This window comes from Lissotriton helveticus, chromosome 9 (assembly GCF_964261635.1).
Source record: "Lissotriton helveticus chromosome 9, aLisHel1.1, whole genome shotgun sequence".
NCBI classification, from domain to species: domain Eukaryota; kingdom Metazoa; phylum Chordata; class Amphibia; order Caudata; family Salamandridae; genus Lissotriton; species Lissotriton helveticus.
The window spans coordinates 792,541,729-792,564,644 of record NC_136070.1 but is presented as its reverse complement, the minus strand read 5'-3'; the positions used below and the strand labels follow the sequence as shown (position 1 = coordinate 792,564,644).

At 45.3% G+C, this 22,916-nt stretch overlaps 1 protein-coding gene and 1 long non-coding RNA gene across 9 annotated transcripts in view; one reads left to right on the top strand and one right to left on the bottom strand.

Moving 5' to 3' along the window:
• The window catches only part of RELB (RELB proto-oncogene, NF-kB subunit), a 708,968-nt gene that overhangs the window by 403,253 nt on the left and 282,799 nt on the right, over nucleotides 1-22,916 (top strand). For all 8 annotated transcript variants that reach the window (XM_078660918.1, XM_078660919.1, XM_078660925.1 and 5 more), the window contains one exon: nucleotides 20,364-20,455. In XM_078660918.1, the coding sequence (XP_078517044.1) occupies nucleotides 20,364-20,455 (92 nt within the window). The remainder of the gene's footprint in view (nucleotides 1-20,363; nucleotides 20,456-22,916) is intronic.
• LOC144782978 (uncharacterized) lies at nucleotides 17,474-18,320 on the bottom strand. The gene is made up of 3 exons (XR_013601344.1): nucleotides 18,237-18,320; nucleotides 18,026-18,154; nucleotides 17,474-17,542 (listed from the first exon to the last, which is right to left on the bottom strand). It is a non-coding gene; the product is annotated as an uncharacterized LOC144782978 (long non-coding RNA).

Below are 22,916 nucleotides of genomic sequence, written 5' to 3'. Positions count from 1 at the left end.
ACAGATTTAAAGCCAATACCCAGTTTAAGAGGATGAAGTGGTGTGCTTGAAGGAAGTGACACTAGGTTCCTAAGGAATTTGTTCTCTGTCACTGATAAATCATTCACTTTTTCAAAGCCCCACAACTCAGCCCCATAAGGGGCGCAGCTTACGGTCTTGCTTTTGTAGATCTCAAAGACTGATGCAACTGGTTTAGTGTGCGTGCAGCAATATTCCTTCCTTAGGGCCCCAGCTATCTGCTTGAACTTTTGGTTTGCCTTAATTAGATGTTACTTCCAGGACATGTCTTCTGACAATTTATGGACCAAATATTCAAATCTACTCACCCTCTCTAAGGGAATATTATTTAGAGTTAGACGTCCTTTGAATGATTTAGGTGGGCTCAGCATCATAAGCTTTTATTTTAGTTGTGTTTATTTCTAGGCCTCTGTCATCGCAGAACTGTGAGAAGTTGGCATGATGTATGATGTCTCCAATTCTGGGGGCACCTTGTATCAGTCCAAACAATCCCTTATGGTGGTGGTTGTAAGTCAACCTTAAAAGATAAGCTATCCTAATGGATTGTTTGGACTGATACAAGGTGCCCTCAGAATTGGAGACATCATACATCAGGCCAACTTCTCACATTGGTGTGCAGCGGTTGGGATTTGAGCTTGCTGTTGTTTTACCATTGCAATCTTTTTATCAAATTGAAAGATCACATTAAGTACCATAGGTACATATAAACAAAGCTTAGCATATTTAAGTTCTACTGAACTTAGTAGTTGTAGATAAAAGGGCTTAGCACACCCTGCCTACAACTCACTAGCAAGGTACAGTAGGAAAACACTTAGTGTAGGTAAGTGCATCACTTACACCTCACTAGAGTCATGTCTGGCAGGTGAGCAAATCATTGCTATACCTGTGGTAGGTGACCTTGTCCAGGCACCTTCCAGCTATGACAAACTCAGCCATAGAGACTTGAGTGCCTTGTGCACTGCAAGGAGGCTGAAAAAGGGTCACAACCCTACCATCCCTATCCTGATAGCCATCCTGGAGAAGGATGATCTTGAGAAAGCTAGTGTAGTTCCCTCAGGGTCAGGAGAAGGAGTGATCCCTCCAGATAATGAGAACACCACCCCAGAAGATGAGGAGGAAGACCCAGAGTCAGATGATAATGATTTAGAAAATCATCAAGGGGATAACCAGGTACCAGTTGGGAGGCTTAGCCAAGTCAACTTGGTCCTACATGGGAATGGAGAAGGGAATCACTTTCCCAGACCCAATAGCAGAATTCTCCCAGGCAATAGAAGGGAGAGATCTCCTTCCAGGGATTCTCACATTTCTAGTGCCTCAAGAGAATCTCAGAGGGGAATGACTTCCCCCTAGAGAAAAGAGCATAAGGCCAGGATGAGAGCTGTTAGACTCCAGATAGAGAGGGAGGAAGTAGCTCTGGCCCAAGCTAAACTTGCTTTAGCAAGGGAACAAAAATTGTGTGGGGAGACACCCACTGGTGGCAACCTTATCCCTAAGGATAAAGACAGGCCCTATGAACTTAGAAACCTGAGTAAGATTGTGCCCCCCTACAGAGATGGGGATGATATCCACAAATGGATAACTGCCCTGGAGAGGGCCTGCATGGTACAGCAGGTCCCTCAAGATCAGTGGGCAGCAATCTTGTGGCTCTCCTTTTCTGAGAAAGGGAGAGATAAGCTCCTCACTGTTAGACCTGAGGATACTAAAAACTACTCTGTCCTGAAGAGTGCTCTCATTGAAGGGTTTGGCATAACCACTGAGCAATACAGGTTGTTGTTCAGAGACACCCAAAAAGCACAGACTCAGGACTGGACTGATTTTGTTGATTGTGCCACTAAGGCTCTGGAGGGTTGGTTGCAGGGAAGTAAAGTCTCAGACTATACAGGATTGTACAATCTTATAATGAGAGAACAGATCCTTAATAACTGTCAGAACCAGCAATTGCATCAACACCTTATTGACTCAGATCTTACCTCTCCCCAAGAATTGGGTAAGAAGGCAGACAAATGGGTCAGAACAAGGGTTAAGCAGAAACCCCAGAACCAAGGAGGTGATCAAAAGAAGGCAGACCAGAAGGGAGGAGATAAGAAAGAAAAAGACCAGAAGTCTTCTACAGGCCCACAAAATAATTCTAATAAGGAGGGTGGTTCCCAAAATGGAAACAAGAAAAAGAAGAATGATGGCCCAAAGAAACCTTGGTGCAATACTTGTAAGTCCACTTCTCACTGGGGAAGTGAATGCACTAAGAAAAATCCAGTACCTACCACTGTAGTCCCTAAGACACCTGTACCCCCTAGTACAGTTAACAGTGGTAGTGCACAACCCAATGGGATAGTAGGGTTAACCCTGGGAGCTGAGGTGGAGTCTGGCTTAGTCAGAATCCCTACTCAGGCAATTCTGATCTGTGATGGGGACATAGCTATGTCCACTACTATAAGTCCTAATACTTTGGGCAAGTACAGGCAGACGCCTTTAATCAATGAGAAACTGGCTCAGGCCTACAGGGACACATGTGCCAGTGTCACTATGGTGACACCCAACTTTGTGGACCCTGAACAGATGATACTAGGTGAGAACGGCCTAGTGACCAATGCTAGCAATGCCACTACTACACATAGTGTGGCTGTTGTTAAATTCTCCTGGGGAGGGGTAACTGGCCTCAAGAAAGTTGTTGTTAGTGCAGACCTCCCAGTTGACTGTCTGTTGGGCAATGACCTAGAGGATTCCTTATGGTCAGAAGTGGAGTACAGGACTCATGCAGAAATGCTAGGGATTTCAGCACATGTTCTTGCTGTAACCAGGTCACAGGCCAAGAAGTGCCTACCTGAACCTGTGGTGGATCTTGAAACAATAGACCAACCACAACCCAAGAGAAAGAGCAAGAGGGTCAAGGCAGTGCCTTCCCACTTGCCCCAGGTTGAGGATCAGACCTCACAGGAGGATGATTCTGAGATCCAAGAGGAGACTGTCCCAGAAGAGCTTGAACCTGATCAAGTTGAGTTTCTTGGGGCAGGGGGACCCTCAAGGGTAGATCTGGGGCAGGCTCAATTCCCTTCTCTTGAACCCCTCAGACAGCAAGCTGCTGCTGAGGCTGCTGGGAATGCTCAAGGTACCCATAGAGTGTATTGGGATGACGGGCTCCTTTATTCAGAGGCTAGAGACCCCAAGCCTGGTGCAACCAGGAGGTTGGTTATACCTCTGCAATTTAGGGGCTTCCTTCTTACCTTGGCCCATGAAATTCCCCTTGCAGGACACTTAGGCCAGAACAAGACTTGGGAAAGACTTGTCCCACACTTTCACTGGCCTCACATGTCAGAGAATACCAAGGAGTTTTGTCGCTCCTGTGACACCTGCCAAGCCAGTGGCAAATCAGGTGGCACCACAAAGGCCCCCCTTATACCTCTACCTGTGGTGGGGGTGCCCTTTGAGAGAGTTGGGATAGACATTGTTGGACCAATGGATCCCCAAACAGCATCTGGGCACAGATTTATCCTGGTGGTAGTGGATCATGCCACCAGGTACCCAGAGGTAATTCCCCTGAGGACCACAGCAGCTCCTGTTGTGGCAAGAGCCTTACTTGGAGTTTTCTCCAGAGTGGGCTTTCCAAAGGAGGTACTTTCAGACAGAGGTTCCAACTTCATGTCTGGGTACTTAAAAGCAATGTGGAAGGAGTATGGAGTGAACTACAAGTTCACCACACCCTATCACCCACAGTGCAATGGGCTTGTGGAGAGATTCAACAAGACCCTAAAGGGAATGATAAAAGGATTACCTGAAAAGCTCAGGCGTAGATCGGATATCCTTTTACCCTGCTTACTCTTTGCTTACAGAGAGGTCCCACAGAAGTGGGTTGGCTACAGTCCTTTTGAACTTTTGTTTGGCCACCCTGTGAGGGGTCCATTGTGTCTTGTGAAGGAAGGATGGGAGTTACCTCTCAAAAAGCCTAAACTTGATATTGTGGACTATGTACTTGGTCTCCGCTCCAGGATGGCTGAATACATGGAGAAAGCAACCAAAAACCTGGAGGCCAGCCAAGAATTACAGAAAGCTCGGCATGACCAAAAGGCTGTTCTGACTGAGTACCAGCCAGGACAGAAGGTGTTAGAGCCAGTGGCCCCAGCAGCTCTCCAAGACAAATGGTCTGGACCCCACATCATACTTGAGAAAAAGGGAGAGGTCACCTACTTGGTGGACCGTGGCACCCCTAGGAGCCCCCACAGGGGGCTCCATGTAAACAGATTGAAACCATATGTGGAGAGGGCAGACATGGGTTTACTCATGGCTACATATGGGGAACAGGAGGAAGAGAGTGACCCTCTCCCAGACTTGTTATCCCAAAACCCTGATGATGGCTCAGTAGATGGAGTAGTCTTGGCAGGCAGCCTCTCTGACCAGCAACAGATGGACTGCAGACAGGTGTTGCAGGCCCATAGACATATGTTTTCTCTTACACCCAGTCAAACTAACTGGTGCACCCATGAGGTGGACACTGGTGACAGTCTGCCTGTGAAGAATAAAATCTACAGGCAACCTGACCATGTCAGGGATTGTATAAAGGCTGAGGTGCAGAAAATGCTTGAACTTGGAGTGATTGAGCCATCAGAGAGCCCCTGGGCAGCCCAGTAGTCCTGTGCCAAAACCTCATACCAAAGATGGAAAGAGAGAAATGAGATTTTGTGTGGACTATAGAGGTCTCAATGCTGTCACTAGGACAGATGCTCATCCCATTCCAAGGGCAGATGAGCTCATTGATAAATTGGCTTCTGCCAAATATCTGAGCACATTTGATCTGACAGCTGGCCATTGGCAAATCAGGTTAGCTGAGGAGTCTAATGCCAAAACAGCATTCTCTACCCCCAGTGGACATTATCAGTTTGTGGTGATGCCCTTTGGTTTGAAGAATGCACCTGCCACCTTCCAAATGTTGGTGAATCAAGTCCTTGCTGGGTTGGATGACTTTTGTGCAGCAGATCTAGATGATATTGCTGTCTTTAGCTCTACCTGGGAGGATCACCTGATCCACCTGAAGAAGATTCTGAAGGCCCTGCAGAAGGCAGGCCTGACTATCAAGACTATCAAGGCTACCAAGTGCCAGATAGGGCAGAGCAAGGTTGTGTACTTGGGCCACCTAGTAGGTGGGGGTCAAGTTCAACCATTGGAGAGTAAGATTCAGGCCATCCAGGACTGGGCTCCTCCAACTACCCAGACACAAGTCAGAGCCTTCTTGGGCCTGACTGGGTATTACAGGAAATTTGTAAAGAACTATGGATCCATTGTGACACCATTAAATGATCTGGCATCCAAGAAGATGCCCAAAAAGGTTCAGTGGACAGTTAGCTGTCAAAGGGCATTTGATGACCTGAAGAAGGCCATGTGCTCTGCACCAATCCTTAAGAGTCCTGACTACTCCAAACAGTTCATTGTTCAAACAGATGCTTCTGAGTTGGGGGTGGGAGCTGTGCTTTCACAACTTAATGTAGATGGTCAAGACCAGCCCATTGCTTTCATTAGAAGAAGGCTGACCCCTAGAGAGAAACGTTGGTCAGCCATTGGAGGGAGGCCTTTGCTGTGGTTTGGGCCCTGAAGAAGTTGAGGCCATACTTGTTTGGTACTCACTTCCTAATTCAGACAGACCATAAGCCCCTCTTGTGGCTCAATCAGATGAAGGGTGAAAACCCCAAACTACTCAGGTGGTCCATTTCCCTACAGGGGATGGACTTTACAGTGGAGCACAGACCAGGGACTGACCATGGTAATGCAGATGGTCTCTCCAGGTACTTCCACTTAGAACATGAAGACTTATCTGGTCACGGTTAAGTTTAATGTCCCTGCGTTTGGGGGGGGGGGGGGTTGTGTAGGAGAGTAGGGTCTGCTTTCCTATGGTCACCCCAATTTTTGCTATTTGATTCACTGGTTTTCGACTTAATGTGGCTGTGGGCCTGCTAATCAGACCCACAGCCTGCTGTTCTCTCTCTAAATTCACAGACATGTACTATAGGTACATAACCAATTTGGTTCTGGACACCTTATCAGCCCCTGTACAGTGCACTATAGGTGCCCAGGGCATAGATGCATCCAAGGCCACCAGGGGCTGCAGCATATCTTTTGCCACCCCTGGCTGGTCACTTAAATCGACACAACTGGCTGATCCCTCAGCTGGAGCAAGGTGGTGTACTCACCCCTTGCTTAGATATAGTATACCTATGTCTAAACCTATATCTGAACACATATGCACCTATAAGTCACTCCTATGGCAGGCCTTTACAATCCTGGAGGCAGAGTGCTTGGTTTTATGTGAGATGGTGCTCTAGCATGAGCTGAGCCTGTCTGCAGTGTTCGGAACCATTTCCTTACTGCTGTTCCAGTGATACTGAGAGTATCACTTAAGAGTATGCACTTAAGAGTATATGGTATATATACTCTTAAGTGCATTATAATCCTCGCGGTTAATGCTAACTTTGGTTTGGCTTTATCAAAACATGTCGTGTTTGGTGTCATACACTTTGGAATACTACCCCCTCGCCAGTTCTGGCGACGGGGGTAGCATTCCACCCTTCTAGAGGGAGAAGACATGTTACTTTACTTAAAACGCGGTTAATCCTAACCAGAGCCTCATCATCACAAAATGGATGCTGCTGTCCCGACACAAGTCTGACCTCCTGCTGCTGACCGAAACTTGGAAGAGGAGGCCTGGACAAAGGGTTTCCTGTCACAGGGAGGTGTTACACCACCCCAGACAGGAGATAGTGGATTGGAGCAGGGAGGGTTGAAAGAAACTAGACACTGCCTGGGGCACACAAGGTGTCCCATGCAAAATCCAGTCAAACCGGTTCTGGGGCACTCCAGCCCTAGCTCTGGCGCAAAACTGGACAAAGGGAAAGGGGTGTAACCACCCCCTTCCTGGGTCCCACCCATAGGAGGGACCTAGCAGGTAATCCAGCCCCTTGATTTGGAATAAAGGTAGGAGCTGTGCTGATGCACATCAGATTATCCTGACTGAAACTTATGAAACGAAACTCTGGACCCTTCGACATCCCACTCGACGTGGAAGACTGAAGAATCTCCCTTGTGGTCAAGGAGTGACCACCCTGTGCAAACAGGCACCATCCAGCACCTCACCGTTTGCTTTGTTGCAGTTCCCGCCGGAACTCGAACGACAGAGATCGACAAGACCCAGCGTTCCTGCCTTCCATCAGCCCGATCCACAGTCCCAGCGAATCTGAGACCCGTGGAGGCGACCTGAAGCGTGGGTCCGGCCATCTTGGAAAAACTACGAAGTGCTGACCGTGCAGCTCCCGAGGCTCCCTCGAAGCTGTGCATTGGGGTTTGAGAAGCCCCAGCCCCGAGCAGCTTTTGCACCAAAGCTCACCCCTCCACACTCATCGAGTGCTGCGTGGGGCCCTTTTGCATTTTCCTGCTCGACGGGTTGGTCCGGTCGCTTGCCCGTTGGCTAGTGGCTCCAGTACCAACAAACCTTTGAATTTGCTCTGCTAGTCTGGTTGCTCCAGACTGGCCCTCGCTCCCCTGAAAAGGAGCACCCGCTCTGACCTTGCTGGTCCGAGTAAGAAGCGATCTTCGAATCCTGCGTGGGTTGCATTTGCCAAGGCCTGTTAACTCCGATTCGGAAGCCGACAGCGAGAGCCTTCGTGGGACAGCTCGTGATTCACTCCAGGACATCCTCGGTGCCCCAGAGTCCACGTGGCAGCGGAGACAAGCTTCACGACAACCACCTGATTGCGCCCGACATTGCCTGGTTCCTTCCTGGTTCCTTCCTGGTCACTGGCTAGTGACCCAGACTCTGTCCCCTCTGCTTTCAGGTACTCTACATCTTCGATCCACCCTTGGATCCAACCAGACTCTTCTCTTCTGGCCGCTTGCAGCATCTTCATCTCCAGGCTCCATAGATCTACACGACGAGACCCGACACGCTTTTGCACCTGTGCACCCGCTTCCTGTGGGTGAGGTAACTCTTGAACGCCGGTGCTCCTGTAGTGGTTTACACCTCTAGTGTCTAAGTCTAAAATGTTGTCCTCCTAGTCCAATCGGAAGACCCTTAAAACTGTAACTCGATAACTTTTGCGCATCAATGACTTTGCATTGGTGCATGCGTGTGCTTTTAGCGCTGCACCCGAATCACGCGGGCTACTCCCGTCCTAACTGCTGTTAGTCCAGTGTAGTCCCAGCGATTCCCAAGGCCCCAGGCCTTACCACAGTTCGAAAGGTGATACTTTTACCACTTTTTTGATATATGGTTTGAGTGGCCACCGGCCTCATCCATAATTGTGCAACTTTCATATGTTATACTGTGCTTTTGTTTAAACGCTTGTGCTTCTATACTCATAAAGAGTACATGGGATTATTCTAAGAATAAATACATATATTTTTATAATATATAACTTGTGTGGTGTCCTTTCATTTGATATTACAGAATTGCATATGGTAAAACAGCTGGCTTCACATGCCTTCTTGAGTTAAGCCTTTAGGCTACTTAGTCCATGCTACCATTAGGATAGCTTGTCTTTTAAGGTTGACTTACAACCACCACCATAAGGGATTGTTTGGACTGATACAAGGTGCCCCCAGAATTGGAGACATCATACATCAGGCCAACTTCTCACAAGAACGCCTTGAATTGGTTTAATAACATCTAACTGCCCCTAGGTGTTTTATAAACAACGAGGGTGTCATTTGCAAAAAGAAGTGTTGCAATTTTCGCATTCCCTAGTAATGGAGCATCCGCTGAGGCTCTGGCTAGAAGATCAACAACTTGATTGATGTATAAGATGAATTACGTTGGGGCCAAAACACAGCCTTGACTGACCCCCCTGCTGATATTAATGGGATCAGCAACTTGGCCCTGATCACCCCATCGCACCTTCGCATGAAGGCAAACAACTAGTGACAAGATTTCTAGGGGCATCCCGATTTCCTTCAATATCGGTGAGAGCTTTTTACGAAGCACAAGGTCAAATACTGACTTCAAGTATATAAAGGCTACATATAGACACCCGTTTACCAATACCACCACCTTCTAATAAAGGAGGATACATTGATAAACCTGATCGATTGTTCCTGTTCTCTACCGGAATCCTGCTTGTTGAGGAGACCTTATGTTATTCTCAACCATGCAATCCTGACTCCTCACCAGAAGGGTATAGCAAAATACCTTCTAAATACACAGTCTATCAGGCGAATAGGCCTATAGTTAATCAGATCATTCCCGTCTCCTTTTTTGAAGATGGGAATAACTTCCGCTCCCTTTCATGAGTCCGAAATTGGGGCACCCCCCTGCAATGGCATTGGAAAGTTCCAATATGTAAGCTGACCAGTTATCTTTATCATAACAAAATAAGTCTCCTGGGACTCCATCAGGTCCAGGACCTTATGCTGGTACACTGGCCTCAATTGAGGTCACAATTTCCTCCTTAGTAATAAAGAACCCTTGTTGTACTTGAAGATAAATCGGGGGGGGGGGGGGCATCCCTGTGGTAGAGCAGATGGTAGTGGTGTATAGAGCACCAAAGTGCTCTTGCTAAGCCCTAGCTGTGATGTTATTGGCTAGCGGGGCTGATTTTCCAGGTTCCCCCTCCCAACAAGAACCCAGAATTTCCTAAGATCTTTGTGAGAACAAGCCTGCCCAATTTGCCACCACTTCTTCTCGTCCCAGTTCCTCTTGGCCTTGGCTATATCCCGTTTATAGGACCTCCTTAGTTCTCGCACCAAGGACATGTTATAGTTTCAATAGCCTTGGCGAGTTGATGCCTTAATGATCTGCATTCGCATGAGAACCAGGGGTTCTTCTTATTCATTTCCCCTTTCTATATTTTGAGCAGTGGAAATAATCAACAAAATATGTAGCTAGCTGTTCGAAATACTGTGCATGCAGCTCACTAAATCCCTACTTACTTCCTATACCATCTGCGTAAGATTGAATCTTCTCATCCAAACGGGCAACTAATTCTTGCTTGATATTATTAGGTTTGATCTTGTCACCCAGGACCATGGGCCATTTGAGACGTCATTTGTCATTTGTGGGTAGTACCTCTTTTGTAATGATTTTGCTCCTAGGGGCACTAGCTAATTCACCCCAGGGGGATATTAAACCCGAGTTTAATGGACTATGGTCACTGTTGCTACTATTGGCTACAGTCATATCGATTAAAGTTAGCCACATCCTAAGATCCACTAGGATATAGTCAATGCAACTAGCACCAGTTGGGCCAATGAAGGTAAATTCTCCTCCTCTGTCCGAATTTGTTCTCCCATTTGTGGCGCTCAACCTATATTCTAGAGCCAGTGTATTTAGTTGTATAGCTGGTTGTGACCATTTCTTAATTGGAGTCAAATCGAGGGATGAAACAGACCATAGTTTGTCCTCCTCTTTAACATTGTGGATGTCATCCTTGTCTAAGGGCTCAAAAGTCACATTGAAGTCAGCCGCTAAAATCAGGGGATATGCGGGCCGCCTTATTTCAAGAATCTCACCTAAGATTTGCATAGTGGGATATTTACCCCCCTTCCTCTGGTACCTCTAGCGTAGGCATTGTAAATGTCTTCAGTGTGGCCAGTTTTACCTTTCAATCGGATCACTAGAATATCTAAGCTATCGGTAGGTAACTCTCAAATTCTACAATTTAACGCAATACTGATCCAAATTAACATTCCACCCGATGCTAACGGACTTCCGATCGAGCTGTACAAGCTTAAACCGGAAGGCCTTAGCCCATACTTAAAACGCATGTATGAGGAGAGTAGGGAGAGGGCTATTCTACCACGAGATCAACGCATATCCACAATAGTGGCCATCCCGAAAGAAGGGAAACCGAGGGACTCATGTGCCTCTTATAGGCCCATATCTTTATTAAATGCAGAGCCTAAGATCCTGGCTAAGGTCCTCGCTAACAGGCTCAAACCAGTCTTACCCACACTTGTCCACCCAGACCAATCGGGCTTCATGCCCCATCGCATCACGGCGCTCAATCTCCGCTGTCTTGATGGAGTGATGGGGCGCTGTCACACTATCCAAGAGGTTGCGGTTGTGGTGTCACTCGATGCTGCAATGGCATTTGACACGCTTGAATGGCCCTATATGATGGCAGACCTTCAGAAATTTGGCGTCGGCCCTAGCTTCATCGGGTGGGTGCGTCTCCTCTACTCTGAACCTTTGGCCCAGGTCGCAGTTAACAATAAAACCTCTGAGGTGTTTGCTCTGGGAAGAGGGACACGGCAAGGGGTGTCCCCTCTCACCTCTGCTTTTTGCCCTGTCCTTAGAACCACTCGCTGCCTGGATCAGAGAAGACCTCTCCCTGAAGGGGATCCGGTGGGCTGAGGGATGGGAGGACAATATTTCGCTTTATGCAGACGATATCCTTCTCTATCTCACGAGACCTCGAAAGTCCCTCATAGAAGCTTTGGACATATTCACTAATTTCGGGAGGAACTCAGGATATAGTATTAATTGGGGCAAGTCCTTATTGTATGTCCTACATGGACACCCCCTGGTGGTTCCTTGAGGTTGACCGATTAAGTTGACCACGGATGGGTTTCAATACTTGGGGATCTTCATCTCCAAAGAGAAGGCCACTAGGTATGAGAGGAATCTCCTGCCGCCTCTACAGCGGTTTAAAAGGGACTCTGCCTCCTGGCGGAAGCTTCCGCTGTCCCTCTTGGGTAGGTTGGTGCTCTTTAAAATGATGGCGCTGCCATGATTCCTATACGCCCTACAAAACCATCCGAATTTGGTCCCGCAGTCCTACTTTGCGTCCATCGAAGCCACTCAGAGAGAGCTACTATGGTCTGGGACACCCCGTATATCCCTTCAGAAACTGACACTGGGGTGGTTCGACGGGGGCATAGTGCTCCCGGACATCCGAAAGTATTACTGGGATGCACATCTCTCGGCCATCAATCAGGGCACCTATTGCGACGGAAATGACCCGGGATATGGAATGGACCGGTGGCTCCTCCCGGGCGGCAAATTTGAGGCGGCGCTCTACTCTAGGCCAGGCACATACCCACTCACTGGGCCCACGCAGCACACGGTCCAACTATGACACATTGTACAGCATAAACTGGGATGGGCCAACACCCTCACAATGGCTACCCCGCTGTGGGTCTCGGAGAGGTTGGGCACCCTGGGTCGCACCAAAGTGTTCCGCAACTGGGACCTAATTGGAATTTCTCACATCAAAGACTTATGGGGTCCAGATGGTGTGGTGTCCTTTGCCTCACTCCAATGCACTTACGATCTCGCACAGACAGAACACTTCCGCTACCTGCAGGTCAGGCACTCCCTTCAGTCAAACATCCCCTCAGGGACCCTGCCCCCAGAATCCTCCCCCTTGGAGGATAGATTGCTGGATGGCCACCTCCCTGAACACGCCATTTCACTCACATACAAAAAACACATTAACAACTCTCCAGATCCGTTACTAACTCTCAAAGGGAAATGGGAGACTGATGGATTATAAATAGATGAAGAGGAGTGGAGAAGTGCGCTTGCTTCCCCTAAGGAAGTAGCTATATCAGCCAGACTTAGACTGGTCCAGCTAAAAATCCTCCACTGAGTATAAGTCTCTGGAACTAGTCTGCATCGGATGGGTCGTAGTGAGGATGGACTCTGCAGGAGGGGGTGCGGGGAAGTAGGGACCTACTTCCACATACTGTGGGAGTGCCCTGTGCTACAGACTTATTGGAACAGGGTTTGTCGCTGTATGCAAGAGGTGTGGGGGGTGGAGCTGCGACTGGAGGCAAAGCGATGCCTATTGAACATCTGGGAGCCCACGGACATGCCACCTCGAGGGAGGCTTTGGGCGACGCTGGGATTTGCAGTCGCAAAACGAAACATTGCTAGGTTATGGGGGGCAGTGGCGCCTCCGAAGCTTTCCTCCTGGAAGACGGACATTGACTGGTGTATGCTCCAGGAGAAGACAGTGTACGTGGCACGGGTGAGCCCCCAAAAATGGGTAGAGGTGGAACGAATACAGAGGTAAATTATGTAAGCCCCCCCCAAATTACTCCTGTAGGCGAACTGCTCACACTGTGAGCTGACTTTGTGATACACTGCTGTGAATATGCTGATAACAAAAACGTTCTGTATGCTCTGTATTTTCCTATGGTACAAATGTGATTAATGTATTCTATGATTCTGATGACCACCACTTTTTTCTAAGTTGCTAATAAAAAAAGAAATTTAAAAAAACGGAAAAATAAATAAAAAAACATTTCACCCGATGGACGACCCTGTTGAGGTGCAATTGCGGGCAAGTGGAATGTCACATAGCCTGGCATGAACGTTGGCGTTAAACTCCAGGTTTCTTGCAAGATGCATATATCGTGAGAATTGATTAACTTAACCCAGTGGGGGAGGCACAATTTACTTGTAACTTTAGCCACATCCCATGAAACCAATTTGAGCGAGTGATGGCCTGTGGACATTGGGGACTTGGGATAGAGAAGGACATCCTGTGCCTCTTCCTCTTGAGACGGTGTTGGACTAAAGCAAGTGTTTGCTATAGTTTGGGTATGGGCTTCCTCTCCTAAATAAGACTGTATAAAAAGATTGATTGGCTTTAAGCCTGCCATAGAAATTGCTGGTGGTGTTATCTCCCTAGACGATAGTAAACCTTATTTAAAGCAAGGCTAGGGCCACTGGCTTCAATAGATGTAGGTGCAAAGCTGGACTGTAGTCAGTCGTTTTCCGCTAAAGGAGATGGTGAGGATGTCCTTATACACAACAAATTGGAAGTATTCTGCGGAATGTTGTTTACCACCTGTCGCTTGAATTGAATATTCGATTTTGCTGGAGCGCACGTCCTTACTTTCAGAGTGATTAAATTGTGCACTAGGCTCTAATCGGTCAAGGTTAGTTCTATTGCACCTACTAGGCTATTAAATAAAATGCACCTTCTAGCTCCTAAGATGTCATCTCTAATCATCGATCTGCACCCTCTTATGTGCCTAATCCAATGAATGGATTTGTTTTTGAGGGATTGCTCATTCTCATATCTTGCAGCATTGCTACGTTTGGGTACATTGCTCATGTAAATGTTGTTGTTGGAAGGTAGACAGTTTTAGCGGATCCGCTCGATGGGCAATTCTTGATTGGCTTATTAATGTCCCTCCCCCAACACTTCTGTAGGAGAAGATGGGCAATCTGTGGATACCCTCTTATGCACTGTAGGACCTAGCTCATCCCCTGTGGCATGCTCTACCGCTGATACTGAGCTGCTTTAGTGGCCTGTTCTATTAGCCGCTATCAAAGGGGAGTCTTGAGATGCTTTGTATAGAGGTTGCTTTCAGCTCACAGCTGCCCTCGAGGGCTTGATAATAGGTGGTATAGCTAGGTCACTCATCCTCCAAACTCTGTCAAGCAGCCTATGTATGAGCCCAGTTAGCACCCCTATTGCAGATTGGAGGGCTGTGATCTCCCTATGTAGATCTAATATGGAACTAGGAGCCTCCTGACCATCTGACACTATACCATCAGACGGTGGAATATTTCCTTTCCTAGCATCCTGTTCTCCTAGGGTGTTGATAGTTTCTGGTAGATCTAGCAGGGGTAGGAATCTGTTACTACATGGTAACTTGGAATTGGACATGGGTAAGTCACTATCTGTACTTAGCAGATTTTTAGAGGGCATGACTGAGGCCTCCAGGGACAGGTTGCCAATGTTCGCTTTCCTAAACATACTGGGAATGCGCCTGATTTTTGGAGCGCTTTCACATGCTGATGTGGCCTTAGGCTTGGGTGCAATATCAACAGCAGGTGGATCTAAGAGTTCCTTGCACTTGATCAATAAATTGTCAATACGATCAAGCACGAAATTCCCCCCTGTATGGTTCTGAGCTTTTTTAGTTTCTTAGATGTCTTGTGAGCTCCGCTCTTCCCCCCTCCACCACTTTTCTTTTCCCCATAGTGCCCCAACAGCCCTTGGGTTTGTGAAAAGGGTAAAAGAAAGGGGACTCACAGCCTGAGACAGGGCGCTTATGAGCGCATGAGAGCAGTTATTGGACCCTCCTCCCTGAGCAAGGAACCTGGAACAGGGAGTCCCTTTAGGCCGCAACTGGCAATAGTCTCTTTGGTAGAGAAGTTTTTTGGGGAGCGGGGGCCGCCCTGCCTCTTCCTGGCGCTGACAGGCGGCGGAAGAGACAAATCGCTTAAGAGCAGAACAGTCTTCTAAGCAGTGAGCTGATAAACATAACCTTAATGAAACAGATCAAAAGAAAGCGTACTGTGCATGGATTCCATGGGATTTGCACTGTCCTCTAAAGAGCTCATCATGTCCCGCATGGCACCCAGTTTTTAGCACTGGGTTTCACTTTTTGCTTTAGTAAATCAAATTTCAAATGAACTGTGTGCCCATTAGCAGCATTCCCTCCTTGGATTCAATTTTTTCTGCTCAAAATAACAAGAATTCCATGGGTGGCATGCTCCTAACTCAGTATATCAGAAAATAAATCCAAGCAGGGTCTCCATAAAAAATGCCAAAATCTGGTACTTATTGTGGAAGTGGTGGGAGCTCAGGTCACACACAACCTCTCAGCAGCTTGATTTGATGTTGTATTTGTAGAGCACAATGCATGCCCGAAGGCATCTTGGTGCTAGTGTCTGCAAGGACAGTTCTGCTGAGAAAGCCTAACCCAGGATAACTACAGAGATGAAGTGAATATTCAGGTTTTAAATGCTTTCTAGAAGAATTAGTAGCTTAAGTTGGCATTTCAAGTGCGAAAGCATGTGTTTACATATCAGGGAAGTGGAGTGGACCAGACTTCTGCCTCCCCAGGAGGCTTTGTAGATGTTATGAATCATCATCATTTTAGAAGCAGATTACCGCAGATACCTGCTAGGTGAGTACAGGGAGAATTTTGTCTTGAGGTATTCTGGACCTATGCAACGGAGAGCTTTATGTGCACTACAGATCACTTTGAACCCCACCCTCTTTTTGATGGGCAACCAATGTAGTTTATCCAGCTCCTTAGAGGCTGATTCAAATGTATTGATGTTGTTAAGCATGCATACAGCACTGTACTGCAGCCTTTTAAAGTTTCTTTAAGAGGTCTTGCTGCATGCCCAAATATAGGGCATTGCAGTAGTCCAACCTCGATTGTACCAGAGAGACAGTGACTGTTTTCTGAAGGTCATGCAAGAGGTAAGAAAGAATTTCTTCAATATTTTTAAAAGATAAAAACAGGAGGAAATAAGCCTATTAGTCAGTCAGAGAAGGTGAGTTTCGAGTCAAAGATGACTCCAAAGTTTTTCCCTTTGGAGACCGGTGTGGGCAAAGGGCCAAGATTTAAAGGCCATCAGGAAGCATTCCAATAAGACATGTCATTCCCAAAAAGGAGCACCTCCGTCTTATCAGAGTTTAGTTCCAGACACTGGCTGTTCATCCAGTCTGAATTGTCAGGAAAGTTTCCCCTTTAGGTGAACTTACAAATAGCCAACACTTATATCCACATCATTCCAAACAACATTAGTTTGAGCAACAGATACGGAGAAAAATAACAATAATAATAGACTATTAAAAAGTGTACAGTTTATTGCAATATATATTAAAAAACATAGTATACATTGTTATATTCATAAAAAACAAATACAGTTATACACATAATACTGCATCCGGTGGGAAAAATAAGGAAAATGATTCCAATTAAAATGAGATGAGTACATTAGCCAAATAGTTTAATCAAACTCCAAATCCTATGCTAATATTGTAATTGGAGTAGTTGTATTCCAGAAACTTCATGTGTCACAGCTCAAATGCATCGACGCGTTTCGGTTTGGCACTTGTTTTTAAAGCCAACACCTTCTTCAGGATTAAAAATTAAATTCTCACAACTCATATAAAATATCTGAAACAAGAGATATAATACATAGCATAAGATACACAGAATAATAAAAAGTACACATTACATTACTCTATACAGTATTGCTCCTATACAGGGTGCTCAAATCTAAGACAAAACTTTCAATCATTCTATTCACTCTCGAAAACATTTGTCAATATTTGTCTGTTGCATAGCAATCAGAAACAAACAGACACTAGATCGTCAACCTCAGTGCATTTTGACTCTTAAATCCCTTCTCAAGATTATATTATAGAGAAAGAAAGGACAGCCTCACTATATATAAACTACAGCCCCATATCAGGTCTATAGGTATTTTATACTAAGGATGACTGAATTTGCATCCCAGCGGCTAAAATTTGGCAGGAGGCATTTGTCTATGTCTAATAATCCTGCCTATAAGTATTAACAAAAGTGTTTTTTACCTTTTGACGGATCAGACAGAGACCTCAGACCTTCGCACTTGTCCACGATACCATATAATGGTTATCTAAATATTAAGGTTGAAAAGTACAGATATTATATTACACTGTACATAATTAATTCCGGCAAGCTCTCAGCGAAATAACAAAGATTTATATATTTTCCTATGACTTACACACCTATTTATAGTTTGTGGATCCTATGGATTTGAAATAGGTACAAAACGAAGTGGTGAAAGGTTATGCTTCCCAATTGCCTGTATAGGGAATAGAGGGACATACATTGCTGTGTTAGGGCTAAAACGGCAAGTCAATTGCTCTTATAAAAGCCTTATTAGCAGAAAAACATACACAGCAGGAAATACCACTGTTAACTCATACAGATAGTTCATATTTAAGAGAAACGGCGCTGCCCAATTGGTAGTCGCATATTTCTACATGGACACGGCATCTGTTTTGCTGTTGTCCCTCATATACGCGGTCACAGAGTGACAGATACTACATACGGTAAGTTCGAGAATAAAACGGTAACATCTTCATTCTATCAATGCACCCGTCAAGAAAAATCAAGAAAAATTACTATTACTCATTTGTCATCCCAGCGTTAAATGATAACTTCAGGGAGGGTGACGAAAATTACAACGAGGGGTAGTGAAGTATATACCTTTGCCTTCATGATGTAAAGTGGCGACAATAAGGAACATATCCCCAGAACAGGCTTACCACGCATACATAATTACCTGAGAGTTTTTCCCGTTTATATGTAGCAAGATACGCTACAGATAATAGTTTGCCGACTTCCACAAAGCTCGTCGTTTTTTATAAAAAGGCCGGTTGCGGTCCCCTTGTTCAGCTAGACCGCCTGCAGTCTAAAATGGATTACAAGAGAGGCAGGTTACTCACTTATCCTCTCTCCTCACAAGTTTATCTCACCCTGCACTGGTCTCATACCTGCTTTTTATGCGAGGATCAACACTAAACGGGTCCAAGGCTTCTCACCGTCAATACAGAAATGCCTTATCTCGCCTCCATTTTATATTCTAAATCTCGCGTGTTTTTATTTAGAAACTATCGTGCATACTCCCAAATTGGTCTAAGGCCAATGGATATCGACAGCGGACTATAATGTAAACAACAATAGTACCGCCATTGATTCTAGGAAAGCCAAAGCTTTTCCAAACGATCGGCATTATCGAGCACGAGTCGTATGTCTTTTTGAATTCTAAATGACACATATATATGCCGGCAGTGACGAAAAGCATTTCGCGATAAACTAACCGACTTGGGCCCCAAGTGTAAAGCGTCTTTTTATCAAGTGCACTAATACTAAATCATCAATTTGGGATTAAATGTCAACGTATTTTCTAAAAGGAGAGTCCTATTGATCTGTATATATGTAGTTTAGTTCACTCTTTATGCATAGTTATATGCTCTGATTCTATACAATTTTCAGAGAATAACAGTCTGCAATGCCTTTCATGCATTTATTAATGTGAAAGCAGTGCATGATCCACATTATCACAACACTTCTGTTTTGTTTTTCTTGGTAGGAAAGGGTTGAGAAAAATAGGGTTTTCAAAACAAAATCCAGTCATAGTGTTGAGATGCAAATTGCATTTGGACACCTAATAGAATGAAACAAAATGTTATATTCAAAATAATGTACAGTGTTTTATGCGATGCAGCGCTTGAGCATACTTATCATAGGAAGCTAGGTTAAAAGGTAAGTAACCTTTCTGCCAGATCAGTACAATACCATAATGCAGTGTTGACATTTCGGAATGTTTTACAAGTATTGCTAGAACACAAGCAGTTTCATATGTATTGCAACTCTGGTGGTGCTGAAAATTGACAAGCAGACTGCTGTTTTGTCTTTTCTAATATCATGTAAAGCACTAAAGAGTTTCCAACTGCTTACACTTTCACCACACTACCAGACACCTACGCTCTGCCTCACTCACTCGCACACACTCCCTGCATCCGCAGAAGCAAAACTGGAGGTCGCTCATTCTCCTACATTGCACCCAAGACATGGAACAAACTCCCTTAACACACCAGAGTCTACTGCTCACTTCTTGAGTTCCGCAAGAAGCTGAAGACTTGGCTCTTCATATTAGCACTTTGGGGACCACACCCCTAAACAGTTGCCCAAGTACCTGGATACCAACTCGGTAGTGCGCTATAGAAGTCAACGTAACATAACATACTATTAGGCAGCATTTCCTGAAAGGGTGTATCGTAGCACTGAAAATGGTTTTCGGGTAGAAAATGTAATGGATTATAAAAAAAAGATATATATATTATATATAAAAGTGTATGTATATATATATATATTATATATACATACATCATGTAAAAAAATAGCTTAGAGTACTGTTTGTCAATGATGTATGAAATCCATACGGCCTCTAAAAGTCATTGGGTAGAAAGAGGAAGTTGGAAAAGAGGGAAGGCCATATGGGTACGTTGATAAAAGGACAGCAGTTAAGAGCAAATGGGGGTGGAGAAACTAACAGGTGAATGGTAATCAGGAAATTGGATTGATAAATGTGTATGTGAGTCTCAGGATAACGCATTAAATCCCAAATGTACAAATAAATAAAAGTGAAAACAGTAAAGCTTTATAGATGTCATTCAGAGGTAGAAAAGTCAAAATCTAGAGCCTGATAATGGGGCTTTGCTCCTTTCACATGCACCTTAACTTTACTTTCAGGAAGTTGTTGGTGGGATTGTGTATGAGGTGGGATTTTTATGCAAGTCCTGGGTAGGGAAACCGCATATTAACAGACACTTCACTGCATAAATAATATGCCCTTTTAGAAACACTCTGTTTCAGGCAAGTCATTGCAATATTTAGGTGTGCCCGTGACCTTGTCTGCTTTGTTCAGCTCCCTCTTCTTCCAGATGCAAGGGAATTTGTGAAGTGTTTTGACAGCTAAACATGCATTTTGACTAGCGAATGTAAGCAATCTCTTAGCATCTAGTAGCTTAGTAAACTTTGCTTGCTTTTCTCAGACTACTGAGATGATCCAGAAAGTGGCCATTGAGGTTGACGTTTCTCTTTTCTTATCTCAACAGCTACAGCAACCTGGGAATCCAGTGTGTGAAGAAAAGGGAGATTGAAACTGCTGTAGAGAAAAAAATTAACATGGGATTTGATCCCTTCAAAGGTATAGAATCACATTATTGGTTAAAGTGCTGTGAAGGAATACTTACAAAGGTTTATATACAAGTGTGTTTGTGTATATGTCTGTGTTTGCATCCATGTACATTTTCATGTCTGCAATTGAGAATCCCTAGTTAAGGTCACAATCGGTCTTCTGGGATTCAGTAGAGTTTTTCATGAACTCCTCAAGCACCTCATGTTTATCTGCATGTAGAGTCAAGTTCTAGACTGGCTTTCTTCATTTTTCACTGACCCAGGGCAATTCATTGTCTGCAAGTATTCAGGTCTGCCTCTCTCCTCAGTGGTCCTTGCTTTGCTCTTGCTGTTTTTCGTTTATTTACACAGGATCTTGCCTCCCTGCTTCTTTCCTATCCCTTCCCCATTATCGTGTACGCTGATGAGAACAGGTCTTCCTCAGTTTCTTTAAGGAGCAGCTGCAACAGGAGACGCAGGGAAAACAGTCACCATCTGTTCGTGTTCAGCCAGACCGGTTTCGGGAGTCTATCCCTTCTTCAATGGCTTCTGCTCGGACCTGTGATGTTGCTTGTGTGAGCCCCTTCAGGGCGGCCTCTGGCGGGCACGGAGAGGCCCGTAACATCAATCCACATGAGAAAACAACAGAGGCCCATCACTGGAGACAAGATGCTTTATTCCATGACAATGCAGCACAACCGCTTCCAAACATCAAACTAGTTACGGCAACTGCCTTGATCACGGATTAGGAAGCTGAAAACAAAGTGCGTACGTGCATGCATCTTATAGGTATATTTATAGTCACATGACAGTAGAGCATATAACTTCCAGAATGCATCAGGGACATCAAATACAACCAAATGGAATACAGTCACGGCAGTTCAGATGCCAGCTGGTGCTGAATAATCAACTGCCCGGTCAAAAGCTTCCGTCCCCAGAGCGATTGGTGTCAGAAATCATCCACTCCAACACTGTAATCATTTTGCTATATATAGGGTATGACTGTCTATATATACCCACAGTATGAGCCATGGAGATTTGAGCATTGTTGCTCCTCGTTTTTGGTAGATTCTTATCTAGATACCTGCCATCTTTCTGTCTCTACCGGTTCTATGCGGTGTGGATCCTTGTAGGGCTCATTTATCTTTTACCCTAATAATGATCCTAGAGTTAATAATGTTTTTTTTCAGGGACAGGGTGTAGATTTTCTTCAATCTAGTTCTTGTTTTCTTCTTCCAGTTCGTGCAGTGAATACATTGTTACCCAACTTCTAGTGTGGATGGGTTACGAGAGTTGCCTTTCTGGCTCTCATGACATTTTCCCCTCAACTATTCTTGTGGACAAAGAGACTAGTCCTTGCCACAGTTTTCATAAGGAGCTATTGCTCTTTTTCATCTAATTTCTGCTCCGGGCTGGTATGTTACTAATTTGGATCGACTAGCGCTTTCTGAGAATATTTGTAGAATTCGTTCATAGACCCTCCTCCGGGTGGGTATAGCTATGGCATTTGATTCAGAGTTAAGGAATCTGCGGCTAGAAGTCTCTATCAGATGGATAAGTTACTTACCTTCAGTAATGCATTATCTGGTAGAGACATAGTCTAGCAGCAGATTCCTTAACGCTCTCCCATCCTCCCCACTCTGCAAACTATTTGCAGTGTAAGAGGTATTCCTTTTACAACGCTGGTTTGTACACCAGTAGTCAGTGTTTCAAGTAGCGAAGCACTGCCTTTTACAACCCCGATTATTCACTGGTGGTTAGTGTCTCAAGTAGCGAAGTGCTTTGTCGAACCACCTACAGAAACAGGGAGGCACTCGCTCGCCCCAGCATTCTCAGCTATCCCAGGCCATCTAGGGGTTGGCTCTTTACCACAACATCCATCAGCGAAGTACCTTCCGGGGAGGACAAGGACTTGGCCGACATCCTCAGCAGAAAGCAGCAAGTCCACGAGTGGGAGCTCTACCCGCGATTCCTCCTACTATACATCTTATGATGCAGAAAACATAAAATGCGCAAACTTCACCTCCATATTTCAGCAATACATGGGCAACACAGTATGAATGAAATGGTCAGGGATATTTGCCAATGCTTTTCTACCTCTCCCCCTCCTACCATTTGAGTTTCGGAAGCTTCAACAAACCTCTTTCACCCTCATCTTAGTGACCCCCCCCTGGGGCAGACAACCATGGTTCACCAATTTCATCGAGCTCGCAGTGGTTCTGCACGAGAGTCTCCCCAATAGGCCAAACCTTCTGACGCAGAACAAATCAGGCACCCCAACCCTAGGTGTTTCAACCTTGCAATTTGGCTTCTAACGTCTTAAGAGTTTTGTTACCTCCTGGATGCATGAATATACTCAAGAAGGCACGAAGACCTACTACTTGTGCCTGTTACACTTCCAAATGGAAAAGGTTTGTCAGTACTGCCTCTCAGAACACATTGACCCTTTAGTGGCTAGCGTCCAGGATATTATTTGCTACCTACTACACCTA